Source organism: Gopherus evgoodei, chromosome 15, assembly GCF_007399415.2.
Source record: "Gopherus evgoodei ecotype Sinaloan lineage chromosome 15, rGopEvg1_v1.p, whole genome shotgun sequence".
NCBI lineage: Eukaryota > Metazoa > Chordata > Testudines > Testudinidae > Gopherus > Gopherus evgoodei.
Genome location: NC_044336.1, coordinates 14,923,107 through 14,935,343, shown reverse-complemented (window position 1 = coordinate 14,935,343; position 12,237 = coordinate 14,923,107). Strand labels below are relative to the sequence as shown.

The 12,237-nt window shown below is 44.6% G+C and overlaps 2 protein-coding genes across 5 annotated transcripts in view; one reads left to right on the top strand and one right to left on the bottom strand.

Annotated features, from left to right (window-relative positions):
• Positions 1 to 4,831, bottom strand: part of GRB2 (growth factor receptor bound protein 2) — a 66,414-nt gene extending 61,583 nt beyond the window's left edge. The window contains exon 1 of the mRNA XM_030534310.1: positions 4,725 to 4,831. The gene's annotated coding sequence lies outside the window, so the exon portion shown is untranslated. The remainder of the gene's footprint in view (positions 1 to 4,724) is intronic.
• Positions 4,832 to 5,315: 484 nt separating this feature from the next.
• Positions 5,316 to 12,237, top strand: part of TMEM94 (transmembrane protein 94) — a 97,287-nt gene continuing 90,365 nt past the window's right edge. For all 4 annotated transcript variants that reach the window (XM_030534300.1, XM_030534299.1, XM_030534304.1 and 1 more), the window contains exon 1: positions 5,316 to 5,435. In XM_030534300.1, the coding sequence (XP_030390160.1) occupies positions 5,331 to 5,435 (105 nt within the window). In that variant the 5' untranslated portion in view covers positions 5,316 to 5,330. The remainder of the gene's footprint in view (positions 5,436 to 12,237) is intronic.

The window sequence follows — 12,237 nt, the reverse complement described above, 5'->3', positions numbered from 1 at the left end:
CAGCAGCCAGGAGAAGGAGAATGCCACTGTGCAGATAAAGCCCCGCAGACGGAGCCCATGGCCAGAGCCCACCGCCGCACAGCTGGAGCTTGCCACCTGCCATCCCAGGGCAGAAACCAGAAGTCTGAGCCCCACCGCCCCTGGGAAGGTGGGCAACTCACACTGACTGACTGTTCCTCCAGTGTTTGTGGCTCCAAAGGGAAGCAGGGCCCAACCCTTCCTAGCGGTCCCAGGACCCACCCCTGCCCCCAATCACTGTCCAGGAGGCTGTGGCCACAAGAAAAGCCCCTGGTAGCCACATTTGAGAAATGCTGCCTTAGCGTCACAGCTAAATGCAAGATGGAACAGGTTGTTTAGCATAAGTAGTTAGGACATATTCGAAGGCAGCGGTTCTCAACCAGGGGTATCCATACCCCTGGGGCTACACAGAGGTCTTCCAGGGGGTACATCGACTCATCTAGGTATTTGCCTGAGAACTGAAAAGTTGAGAACCATTGTTCTAAGGCAGTGGCTCTCAACCATTCCAGACTACTGTACCTGTTTCAGGAGTCTGACTGGTCTTGCGTACCCCCAAATTTCACTCACTTCAAACTACTTGCTTAAAAACCAGACATAAAATACCAAAGTGTCACAGCACACTATTACTGAAAAATTGCTTACTTTCTCATTGCTACTATATAATTTAAAATAAATCAATTGGAATATAAATATTGTGCTTACATTTCAGTGTACAGTATATAGAGCAGTATAAACAAGTCATTGTCTACTGTTTCTACTGACTTCACTAGTGCTTTTTATGTAGACAGTTGTAAAACTAAGCAAATATCTAGATGAGCTGATGTACTCCCGGAAGACCTCTATGTACCCATCAGGGGTATGCGTTCCCCTGGTTCAGAAGCACTATCTTAAAATATGTGTTAACTTCTTATGCTAAACAATCTGTTCCATCTTGCATGTAGCTGACACATTTGGAATACCTTTTCCAGACCTGAAAAATAGCTCTGTATGGCTTGAAAGCTTGTCTCTCTCATCAACAGAAGTTGGTCCAATAGAAGATATATCTCACCCACCCTGCCTATGCCCTGGGACTGACACGCTACAACTACACTGCAAATAACATACATGTTGACTGTTGCAAGGTGACACCACCTTTATTTTGAATGACAGAACTCAACGAAAGAGGTCTCTAGGCAGCCCGCCAATGCTAGTTGCTACCTAGCGTTCATGACTTGGGTGAGATTTATCTGAATATCTATCTAGTCCAATATCCTGTCTTCTGACAGTGGCCAATGTCAGGTGCACAGAGGGAATGAACAGAACAGGTAATCATTAAGTGATCCATCTCGCATCCCCAGCTTATGGCAAACAGAGGCTAGGGACACCATCTCTGCCCATCCTAGCTAATGGCCATTGATTGACCTATCCTCCATGAATGAATCTAGTTCTTTTTTTAATCCTGTTATAGTCTTGGCCTTCACAATATCCTCTGAAAAGGAGTTCCACAGGTTGACTGTGTGTCATGTGAAAAAATACTTCTTTTGTTTTAAGCCTGCTGCTGTTAATTTCATTTAGTGATCCTCAATTCTTGTGTTATGAGAAGGAGGTAAATAACACTTTCTTATTTACTTTCTCCACACCAGTCATGATTTTATAGACCTCTATCAATCATTCCCTAACTCTCTTCCTGGTACTTCAGTTGTCCCAAGGATGCTTCGTCAGAGAACTGATCACACCACATTTTCAGCCTTAAATAAGCTTCCGTTTTTCGCTGACTGCTAGAAGCTGGGACTGGACAACAGGGGGTGGATCACTTGATAAATTGCCTTAGGGCTTGTCTACATCAGAAAGTTGCAGCGCTGGTGAGGGAGTTACAGCGCTGCAACTTAGGAGGTGTACACATCTGCAGGGCACACCAGCGCTGCAACTCCCTGTTTGCAGCGCTGGCCGTACTCCCGTTTTGTCTCGGGTGTAGAGGATCCAGCGCTGGTGATCCAGCGCTGGTAATCAAGTGTAATCACTTACCAGCGCTTTTCTTGACCTCTGGTAATCAAGCTGGTCTCCTTCCACGGCTTGCTCTCGCGTTCCCCGAACCCCGAGCAAGCAGGTCTCCTTCCCTGCGGTTTGCAGGGTGGTTCGGGGAACGAGAGAGCAAACTGGGAAAGGAGACCAGCTTCGCCGCGGTTTGCTCTCGCGTTCCCCGAACAAGCAGGTCTCCTTCCCTGCGGTTTGCTCTCGCGTTCCCCGAACCCCGAGCAAGCAGGTCTCCTTCCCTGCAGTTTGCAGGGTGGTTCGGGGAACGCGAGAGCAAACCGCGGCGAAGCTGGTCTCATTTCCCGGTTTGCTCTCTCGTTCCCCGAACCCCCGAGCAAGCAGGTCTCTTCCCTGCGGTTTGCAGGGTGGTTCGGGGAACGCGAGAGCAAACCGCGGCGAAGCTGGTCTCCTTTCCCGGTTTGCTCTCTCGTTCCCCGAACAAGCAGGTCTCCTTCCCTGCGGTTTGCAGAGTGGTTCGAGGAACGCGAGAGCAAACCGCGGCGAAGCTGGTCTCCTTTCCCGGTTTGCTCTCTCGTTCCCCGAACCCCCGAGCAAGCAGGTCTCCTTCCCTGCGGTTTGCAGGGTGGTTCGGGGAACGCGAGAGCAAACCGCGGCGAAGCTGGTCTCCTTTCCCGGTTTGCTCTCGCGTTCCCCAAACCCCCCTTGAAGCCGCCCAACAGCGCTGCAGTGTGGCCACATCTAACACCACTTGCAGCGCTGGTTGCTGTAAGTGTGGCCACTCTGCAGCGCTGGCCCTACACAGCTGTACTAATACAGCTGTAACAACCAGCGCTGCAAAATTTTAGATGTAGACATGGCCTCATTCTCTTCATTCCCTCTGAAGTACCTGGCATTAGCATGGGCCACTGTCAGAAGACAGGATATCATGTTAGACGGACCACTGGTCTGACCCAGTATGGCCATTTCATATGCTCTTATATTGCTTTTTCGATAGACCCCATCACACATGTGATCACCTCAACAGGTGATCCTCCCCGTCTCCCCTCCTGCTCACCGGGGGGTGGTGGGGCTCCACTCCAAGCAGCCCTAGTGATCTCAGCTTCTCCTGAGAGCTCCTCTGGCTTCTGTTACAGCCCTAACAGCAGCTCTTGCAAGACTGCCCCCAGCATTAGCAAGGACTAGCATTGTCAGGGCCACAATGCATGCACAGCCTTTCATGCCATCCTGGCGGGAGGGCATTTGTGACAGGTCCTCTTTTTCTGCAGCTTCCTCATTTTTTCCCCCAATTGACATTACTGTTAAATCAAGTGCAAAATAACTACTTAAAAAATCACCTAGTATTCTAAAATACTTTAATACAAGATGATGTCATCTTAAGAGACAAAATTAAAGGGATTCAATAACCATCTGTTTTGTGCAAAATTTTGAACGCCAAGAGGTTTGCTTAGAAATGAGTATATACAGGTAGCAATTTGTTTGTAGGAGAAAGCTAAGATGTTCCCCACTCACAATTTTTGCTCCCTGGCTGTTAAGTGTTCAATCATTTCCCAAACAGGGGATGAACTCCCTCTCTCTATATTTTGCTCTTTTATTTGCTGAGTATGTTACATTATTTACCTTACTCCATAACTGAAACCTCTGTGTGACTTCCTCACCTTCTAGGAGTTTCACAAACAATTCACTTAAGACAAGGTATATGACCTGCTTATTAAAACTGTATGAAAAAAAAAAAAACAACCCACACCCACAGACCTCAACCAGGAAGTGACAAAACACCACAACACCCCTTCCCTCCCTCAAAAAAAACAAAACAAAAAAAACACACCAATACCACATGGACAAAAAAGAGAAAAATCTAAAATACCTCTCCCTACCTCCACCCCAAAGACAGACGTGGTAAACATTCACACCTTCCAGCCCACCACCTTCCCATAACATTTTTTCCTCAGAACTGGTTTGAAATCACATGGAGTCCTAACTGAATATCAAAAATGGGCCATGCACCCAAGATAAGATAGGGCAAACTACAACACTCAGCAAGCCTACATATTGCTATAGGGAGACTGGCCAACGATTTCCCTCCCAAACCAGTTCCACCCTCAGAAGAGTACTGAACTGGCAGTAGGGTTCATCTTTCCGGTAATTCATCTGGAACTAGGAGATGAAAAAAAAAACAGGACAATATTTGCATCTGTTACTTGGGTTGGAACCAACCTTGCTGCTTTCAATTAAATCCCTGCTCCAATGAGAAGCTTCTAGCTGTAATTAAGAGATGACAGGAGCTGCAGAGGCATAAGGCCCGCAGCTCTGGGACTAAGGAGGGAGCCACGGCGAAAATGCCCAGAGGCATGGCCCTATGATGTCAGCCTCCCCCCTGCCCCCGCCGGGCACGGCACTGGGAATGGATCAATTCCTAGAGAAGAAGGGTCTGGTTCCCAGAGCGCTGAGGGTTTCAGCGGACCAGTGACAGGGCGGTCATGTGCGTGAGGCAACGGCCCTAGAAACTAGGGGGCAGCGGCAGAGGGTCCCTGGGGGCCACGGGGCAGCGGCAGAGGGTCCCTCGGGGCAGGGGCCTTGACCTCCCACACCCAGTCGAGGGGGACGGAGGCCCTGGGAAACGCCTGTGCCCCCGATCCGGAGTCCACGGCCGGGGGGTGGCTCTGAAGGCGGCGCACTGCCCGTCCGAGCCCCGCGTGCCGGCACCCTCGGCAGGGCCTCCCCGTCTCACTCACCGTGTGGCGCTGGGGCTCCGCTCCGAGCGGCCCCGCCGATCCCAGCTTCGCCCGAGAGCCCCTCCAGCTTCCGCTACGGCCCTCCCAGGAGCTCTCGCGAGATTACCCCCAGCACCGGCAGGACCTAGCGCTGTCAGGACCACGACGCATGCGCAACCTCGCTCGCCACCCGCGGCGGGAGGGCATTTGTTCACAAGCCCGCATGCGCGCTGCTTTGCTGGTCTAGCCCTAATAGCCTTGAGGTGGGTGGTACAAGCGCTGTACATGTCAGTGCGCAAGCGCAACATCTGCTGCCTTCCTGACGCTGCTGGTATCAGTACGCCTGCGCAGGACCTTGCCCGTGCCAGTGCACTAGGCTATAGGGTTCCCAGTGAGGCAGGGCTTTATTGTAGTGGAGGTGGTACAGACACAGTTGGTCCCTACCCTGAGGAGCTGACAGGCTCAAGACAAGTGGCCCACGAAGGGTGGGGAGAGGGATACAGTCAGACAGGTTTAATAGATATATGGATTTGCATTTTTATTATAGATGAAATGCCAGTTCTCCTCATCTGACCCTCATCTCAGCCATCATCCACTGGTAGATTTCTCACAGGCATCGCAGCAGAAATGGGTTGTCAGGAGAGATTTGAAGGAGAGGAGAAAAAACAGGGGCCCTACAGCGGGCAACACTTTCCAGGCAGAAGGGGCAGCGTGGAAGAAGCTGACAAACAGGTGAATAAAGCTGGTGTCCTTGACAGAAGCGTGAGGAGGATACAAGTTGGGAAGAGGCAAGCTGGCAGGTAGAGGGGGTCAGAGCTGTGAAGGGCCTTGCTGAGGACAAGGAGCCTGAATTTTATTTGGTGAAGCAGAAGAAACCAGTGGTGTGATTCAGAGACTGGTGTGGTCAAGTCACTTCACCCTTAGTGTCCCCATCTGTAAAGGGGATTAATATTTATCCACACATTTTCCAGGAGTGTTCTGAAGATTTAATAGTTAATGTCTGTACAATGTTTTGAACAATTAATGTTTATTATAAAACACCACAAAAATGCTAAGTACCCTAAATAATAAGGCTCTAGCTGTTTCAAATGGGGCATACAGCATTAGTGGGGACTTTTGCAAATGTTGGCCTTAATCTCTCTGTGCCTCAGTTCCATATCGATAAAAAGGGGGTAATGTTTCTCTCACAGTGGAGTTGTGGAGATAAATTCATTACAGTTGGTGAAGCATTTAGAAACTATAGAAAAATCAATGAGAGCATTAATAATATATTCACAGCAGAGATGGGATGGTGTGCAGTAAATAAGATATGGGCAACACATTGAATTATGAGGACAAAAATAAACATTTTCAGTGAGTACCATCCATCTTGTGCACTTAGTGAAGCAGAGGTCTCATGGAAAAATACAATGTGATCATGTAATTAAAGAGTGCTTCATGATGCATATGCACAAGAGGGCAGAATTCTTTTTCTATTTTTTATTTTATTTTATTTTATTTGTAATGTAATTTTAAAAAATGTAATTACAGTATACCCTGAATCAGTTACCTAGGTAAAAGCCTGGCTTGGATTCCCTGACAAAGACAACCCTTTTTAGAAGAGTTCATTTTTCTCTTGCTGTCAAATGAGAAGGCTCCTTTTTAAAAACAAGCTTTTCTACTGCTGTACTCCTACTCCCATGGCCCTGGTGCATGGAGGCAGCCCTCAAGTCCTTATCAATCAGTTTTTGGAGGTAGTTATTAACTAGAGACCAAATAGAGAGGACTTTTTTTCAGGATTCCAGGTCTGTGAATGTGGGTTCTAGGTGTGGCATACATGGTATTAACTAGAGATGAGTCCATGCTGCAGCATTTAGACCTAGGTTTACCCAAATTTCAGGGTGCCCTGGGTGCAAGTTTTTCATTCAAGTCCCTCCCTAGTTTTGGAATTGATATTGAATGTTTTAATTTGTATTTTTAATAATTATGTATCACAGAAAGTCACATAGTCTGAGTTTACAGTGAGGCTGGACAGCATTGGCCTTTTTACACCTGTAGGTCTGTTGGTCTCCCTGTGAATATACTGGAAAGAGTACAGATCCATACATAAAAGAGTAGGCTAGCATATCAAAATATGCATCATAAAATGGATCAGGATGTTTTCCTCATCAGTTGTGCTTCTGCAAAGATTGAATCTGCTAATGTGTCAATTCTAAATGTTTGAGCAGTTGGACACAAATTCTGAGATTATTTGGAGATGAAAGTTTGTGCCTTAAATCAATGGAAAGACAACTTCCCCCCCAGAACAACACTATCCTTCCAGGGCTTTAATTTCCTCTTGGTCTAGGTTGGACTCACACCTTCCCCCATTACACACTGTCTTTTAACTGTGAATTATTCAAACCCTGAACTAGAGAGGTGAGTGGAATGAATGTTATGGAGGTTGAAGGTATTCCAAATGTTGTTGTAATTATTATCCCACGTTTTACATATGAAGCAGGCCTCGAGGTTAAGTGACTTATCCAAGATCATATAATGAATCAGTGCCACAATCAGGAATAGAATTCAAGAGCCCTAGTTCTCAGTCTCCAACATTAGGCACTAGAACACACTATAAAGTCTCTGGTTTCATGTATGATCTCAAAGTGGCAATTTGGGAATCATGTGAGAAGATGCCATATCAGTTATAGAAAAGGACAAAATATAGCAGGTATTAACTAGCTGGAAAAAGAGGTAGATATAACCAACAGCTGTCAGTTGTAAAATGGTTGCTTTATGGCTGCAGCTGCTTGCCTTTGCTCCAAAAAGGCATTATGGGGGTGGGGGGGAATCTTATAAGAGGGCAAACCTGTAGCAAGAAGTGTTAGTAGGAAGTCAGAGGATTGTAAGGAAAGTGGTGTTAATAAAGGAATTTCTTTGGTATTTGTTAATCATATACTGATCAACTGAGTAGGTACTAACAGTATGCACACTAGTCAATGGATAGTGGTGTTTTTTGTTTTGGCTTTAGGTAGTGTAGTATTCTCTTGTAACTACAGTGGGGAAAAGAGTGCTGATAGAGTTAAAATGGTAATCCTGGCACAACCTTAATGAGTAAAAAGGAGAATCTATGACTGTGTCTAAAGGATCAGTTTTCAGAATTTTATTATAGTTTATGAATTGCTTGAATAGTCTATGGTAGTTTGTTGTGATAACATGTAATCTCAATTAGTTATGACTATTTTAAGAACTGCCATCTGAGTAAAAATTGTCTTAATGTCTGACATTTCCTTTGGATCCCTTTAAAAAATGTCCTAGAACAGTTGAGGGTATAAAATTAAATGTGCAAGTCTTTGCTATGAATAGATTGGAAGAATGTTTGTTGAGGGGTGAAACATATTTTTGTATAAACAGTTATTTCAGTCTTAAAATTACTATTTGGAATGTTGACACAATGTTAGTGATCAAGGTCAATATTGTTACTGATGACATAAGGTATAATGGTAGCATAGGAGATATGTTGATAAAGTGTTACTGTAGACACACATCATAAATATAGCATTCGTGTTCTTTTGACACAATGTGTTTGTCCTAAGTCTGTTAATATATGAGACCTATTGCTAGGGTCCTACCAAACTCACTGTTAATTTTTGTCAATTTCACAGACATAGGGTTTTTAAAATTGTAAATTTCATTATTTCAGCTATTAAAATCTGAAATTTCAGAGTGTTGTAATTATAGGGGTCCTGACCCAAAAAGGAGTGTGGGTGGGGTTTCCTCAAGGTTATTGTAAGGGGGGGGTTGTGGTACTGCTACCTTTACTTCTGCGCTGCTGCAGGCGGTAGTGTTGTCTTCAGAGCTGGGCAGCTGGAGAGCAGTGGCTGCTGGCCGGGAGCCCAACTTTGAAGGCAGAGCTGCCCCCAGTAGCAGCGCAACAGGAAGTATGATATGGTATTGTTGCCCTGACGTCTGCACTGCTGCTTGTGGGGCACTGGCTTCAGAGCTGGGCACCTGGCCAGCAGCCGCCACTCTCCGGCTGCCCAGCTCTGAAGGCAGCACAGAAGTAAGGTGGCAATACCATGATCCCCCTAAAATAACCTTGCGACCCCCCTGCAATTCCCCTTTGGGTCAGGATCCCCAATTTGAGAAATGCTGGTCTCCCCTGTGAAATCTGTATAGTATAGGGTAAAAGCACACAAGAGATCAGATTTCATGGGGGAAGGGGGCAGATTTCATGGTCCGTGATGTGTTTTTTATGGCCATGAATTTGGTAGGACCCTACCTATTGCTTACGACTACACTACAGGATTTCAGAAGACACAACTGTAACCCAACCTAACACAGTGCGGCTTTGTCCCTCTGTAGGCCTAGACCACAGATTGTGGGTTTTGAGTCTGCTTCTGCCTTTTAAGTGGTCCTTTCTCTCCAGCAATAGAGGCTTATGCTTTTAGACCCAGAGCTGCCAGGTTCACTACTATATAATATAACGATTCTGGATGTAGGGATAACTGGGATGCAACTTTTCCTAAACTACTAGAAGTTAGAACTCATGCTACATGTCATTCAAAGGCTAACTTTCTCTAGAGTTGCAGTAAATTCATGAATTTAGCCGAGGGCCTTTCTTAATATACCTGTTCCCTCAGTATTTCCATAGTGTACTACAGAAGATGTACAGTTCATGCTCGTGAGTTTTGCCACTACATCAGTGCTGCTGAGCATACTAAACATACTTCTTTGGAATGCTGATGTGACTGGCTAAAACTAACAAGCAAGATATTCTAGACTTGCTTTCTTTGTTTTGTTTGAAATTACTGGGAAAATGGCCTGTTACTCCATCTTGCTGAGAGATGGTAACTCATTCAATTTCCAAGCCAGTGTTAGAAGCTAGCTCAAAAGTGGCATAGCTTGAATTGGAGCCCAGAGGCCTCGGCCTCAAATGAGGCAGCAGCTTGGAGTCTTTGTCTGCCACAGTGATGGGAAAAGCATTGGAATGAAAGAGGAGGTGTAGTCAGAACTATAAATGTGCTTCTTAAAAAAATTATAACCCACATATTTGCCATCTGTGTGTTTTTTACTCCTATCTGTTTAATGCCAAACATAGACTTTTAGACCTAGGGGACGGATATGTCTGTTCCATCTACTACCAAACATAGGCCTTTAGACCTAGGGAACTGATACATCTCTGAAAGAGGAAGCTAGAGTGTGTTCTACCTCATGCATTATCAGCAAAAAATTAATAAGGTTATGGTTGTAGAATCTTGCAGCGGTGATGTTGCAAGAAGCAACATCCCATTGAGGTTGTCAGATCAGCAAGTGGAGTAGCAGGGCTGCAGCCAGATAAATCCTAGTATGGCTTGTCAACTACACAAAACTGATCTGGAAAAGTCATTGAAGGTTGAATGTGGAACCCTGATTCTTGCTGCTTGGTAAGATGGAAAAGGAGATCGCTAGCACTGTCTGGAGCAAGATCAGCTGTCTGCAAACTGGCACAGTAAAATGAGAAGTAGTTAGGGACAAACTTGCTGTGTCTGGATAGGGCACTGGACTTGGGAGTAAGAGAGCTGAAGTCTACTCTCATCTCTGCCAATGACTTGCTTTGTGACCTTGGGCAAGTCACTTCACCACTCTGTACATCTGTTTCTCCTCCCATTCTTTGTCTTGTCTATTTAAATTGTAAGCTCTTGAAGGCAGGGACTATCTCATGTTTGTATAGTTCATGTGCAACTGCCAGTCTCCTCGCAAGTCAGAACCTGTCACCCACAGAAATTGTAGCCCAGATGGCTTAATGGGTAAGTCTCCATAAAGCAGAGACTGTGGCCTTGAGTCAGCTAGAGTGGAATCTCTTAAAAGCACCCACCGTGAACCTGGTGCTATACAAATTATAAAATACATGTAAATGCCACTTATCTGGCTCAGAAGATGCTTCTAGATTTCAAAACAATTTTTATTTTTTTTTAAACGACATTCTGATTTTTGGGGAGAATATTTCCATATATCAGATCATCCAAATCATATACAGACTGGTTTTTGATAACCAGTATTTGCATGTAATAAACTCTCTGAAGAAACTGAAGAAGAAAGATGTATTTTTCCCAAGAAAATTATTCAGGCAAACTGCTGTACAGAATGTAGAGAGTGAGTGTGGATCATCCTTCAACATACCCCAGATGATTTTTCTAGTAAGCTAAAAGTTTAATGCCATAACATTATTCTGGCAGCTATAGGAGAAGCTGGAACATGCCTTATACCTCTATGTCTACAGGAGAAGAAGAAATAAACTGGGTGAGGCAAATATGGGAATGCTGGGAATGTAGGCATAGCAAATAGGGAATGCTGGGAATGAGATAGCTGAGATTCTTGTTGCAAGAACATCACCTTTTTTGCCTCTTCCCTCCCACTTCAATCCCTGAGCTAGCATCAGCATGAAAATCAAGCTCTTACACCCTACATGTCCCAATCTGAAGCCCTTCTATTAATGGGTCATTTAGTCCTTAAATTAGAATCTACTTTTTAAAATTGGTCCAGAGCTGCAGGTGTCTCATCAAATATCCCTCATGCCATAGAAAATACTGCATATTTCCTGTACACTTTCAGCCTTGTTCCGAGAATCACTAAGTACTCCAATCTCCCACTGAAATCTATGTAAATGGTATGTTCTCAGTGTCTCACAGGATGAGGCCATATGCAAACTTGGGGATGCTGTTTTTATAATAGAACATGTGTTATGTAGCATCAATATAATGCCCTTCTGTAGCCCTGTGGACTTTAAAAAACAATAATTAACAAAAGGTCACTGTTGAGTAATTTAGGCCCCAAACTTAGTTATTGTACAAAAAATATTTTACAAACCCTAAAATTAATAAATATATTACCATGATTTTCTAAAAATTAAATTAAAACATATTTTTGGGTCTGGATCTAAACATTCCCCTGCAGTATCTGCAGCCTAGGCATTGCAGGATTATGCTAATACAAGCAAACCAGACAATGGAAACTGCTAGAAAGAAAGAGGAAAGTGCCTAGTCTGTTTCCACTGTCCATGCAGAGAAAAGCAAAGTAATAAACAAACAGCACGATTGATGACCTACAAATGAGATGTTTAAAATTCTTTCAGTTTTTAGTAATCTAAGTTAGTAGTAACACATATAAGGGCATTTGGCTTTGTGCGTGTGTATGAGTGTTTGAGATTTAACCTGATATTGTCCCTGCAAGTATTATAATACTTATTCTACAAATGGGAAATTGAAGCAAAGAAAGGTTAAGGAACTTGCCCAATGTTTTACTCTGTCAGTGTCCAAACTGGCAATAGAATCAGGGCTGCCCGGGGGAGGGCAAGTGGTGCAATTTGCCCTGGGCCCCACAGGGGCCCCCATGATAATATAGTGTTCTATAGTATTGCAACTCTTTTTTAATGGAAGGGGCCCCTGAAATTGCTTTGCCCCAGTTCCCCTGAATCCTCTGGGCAGCCCTGAATAGAATCCAAAATTCCTGACTTCTAGTTCATTGTTCTAACCATTAGACTATTCTCTCCCTTAGGAAATCTTCATGACATAGTGCCATAACTTACTTTATGTAT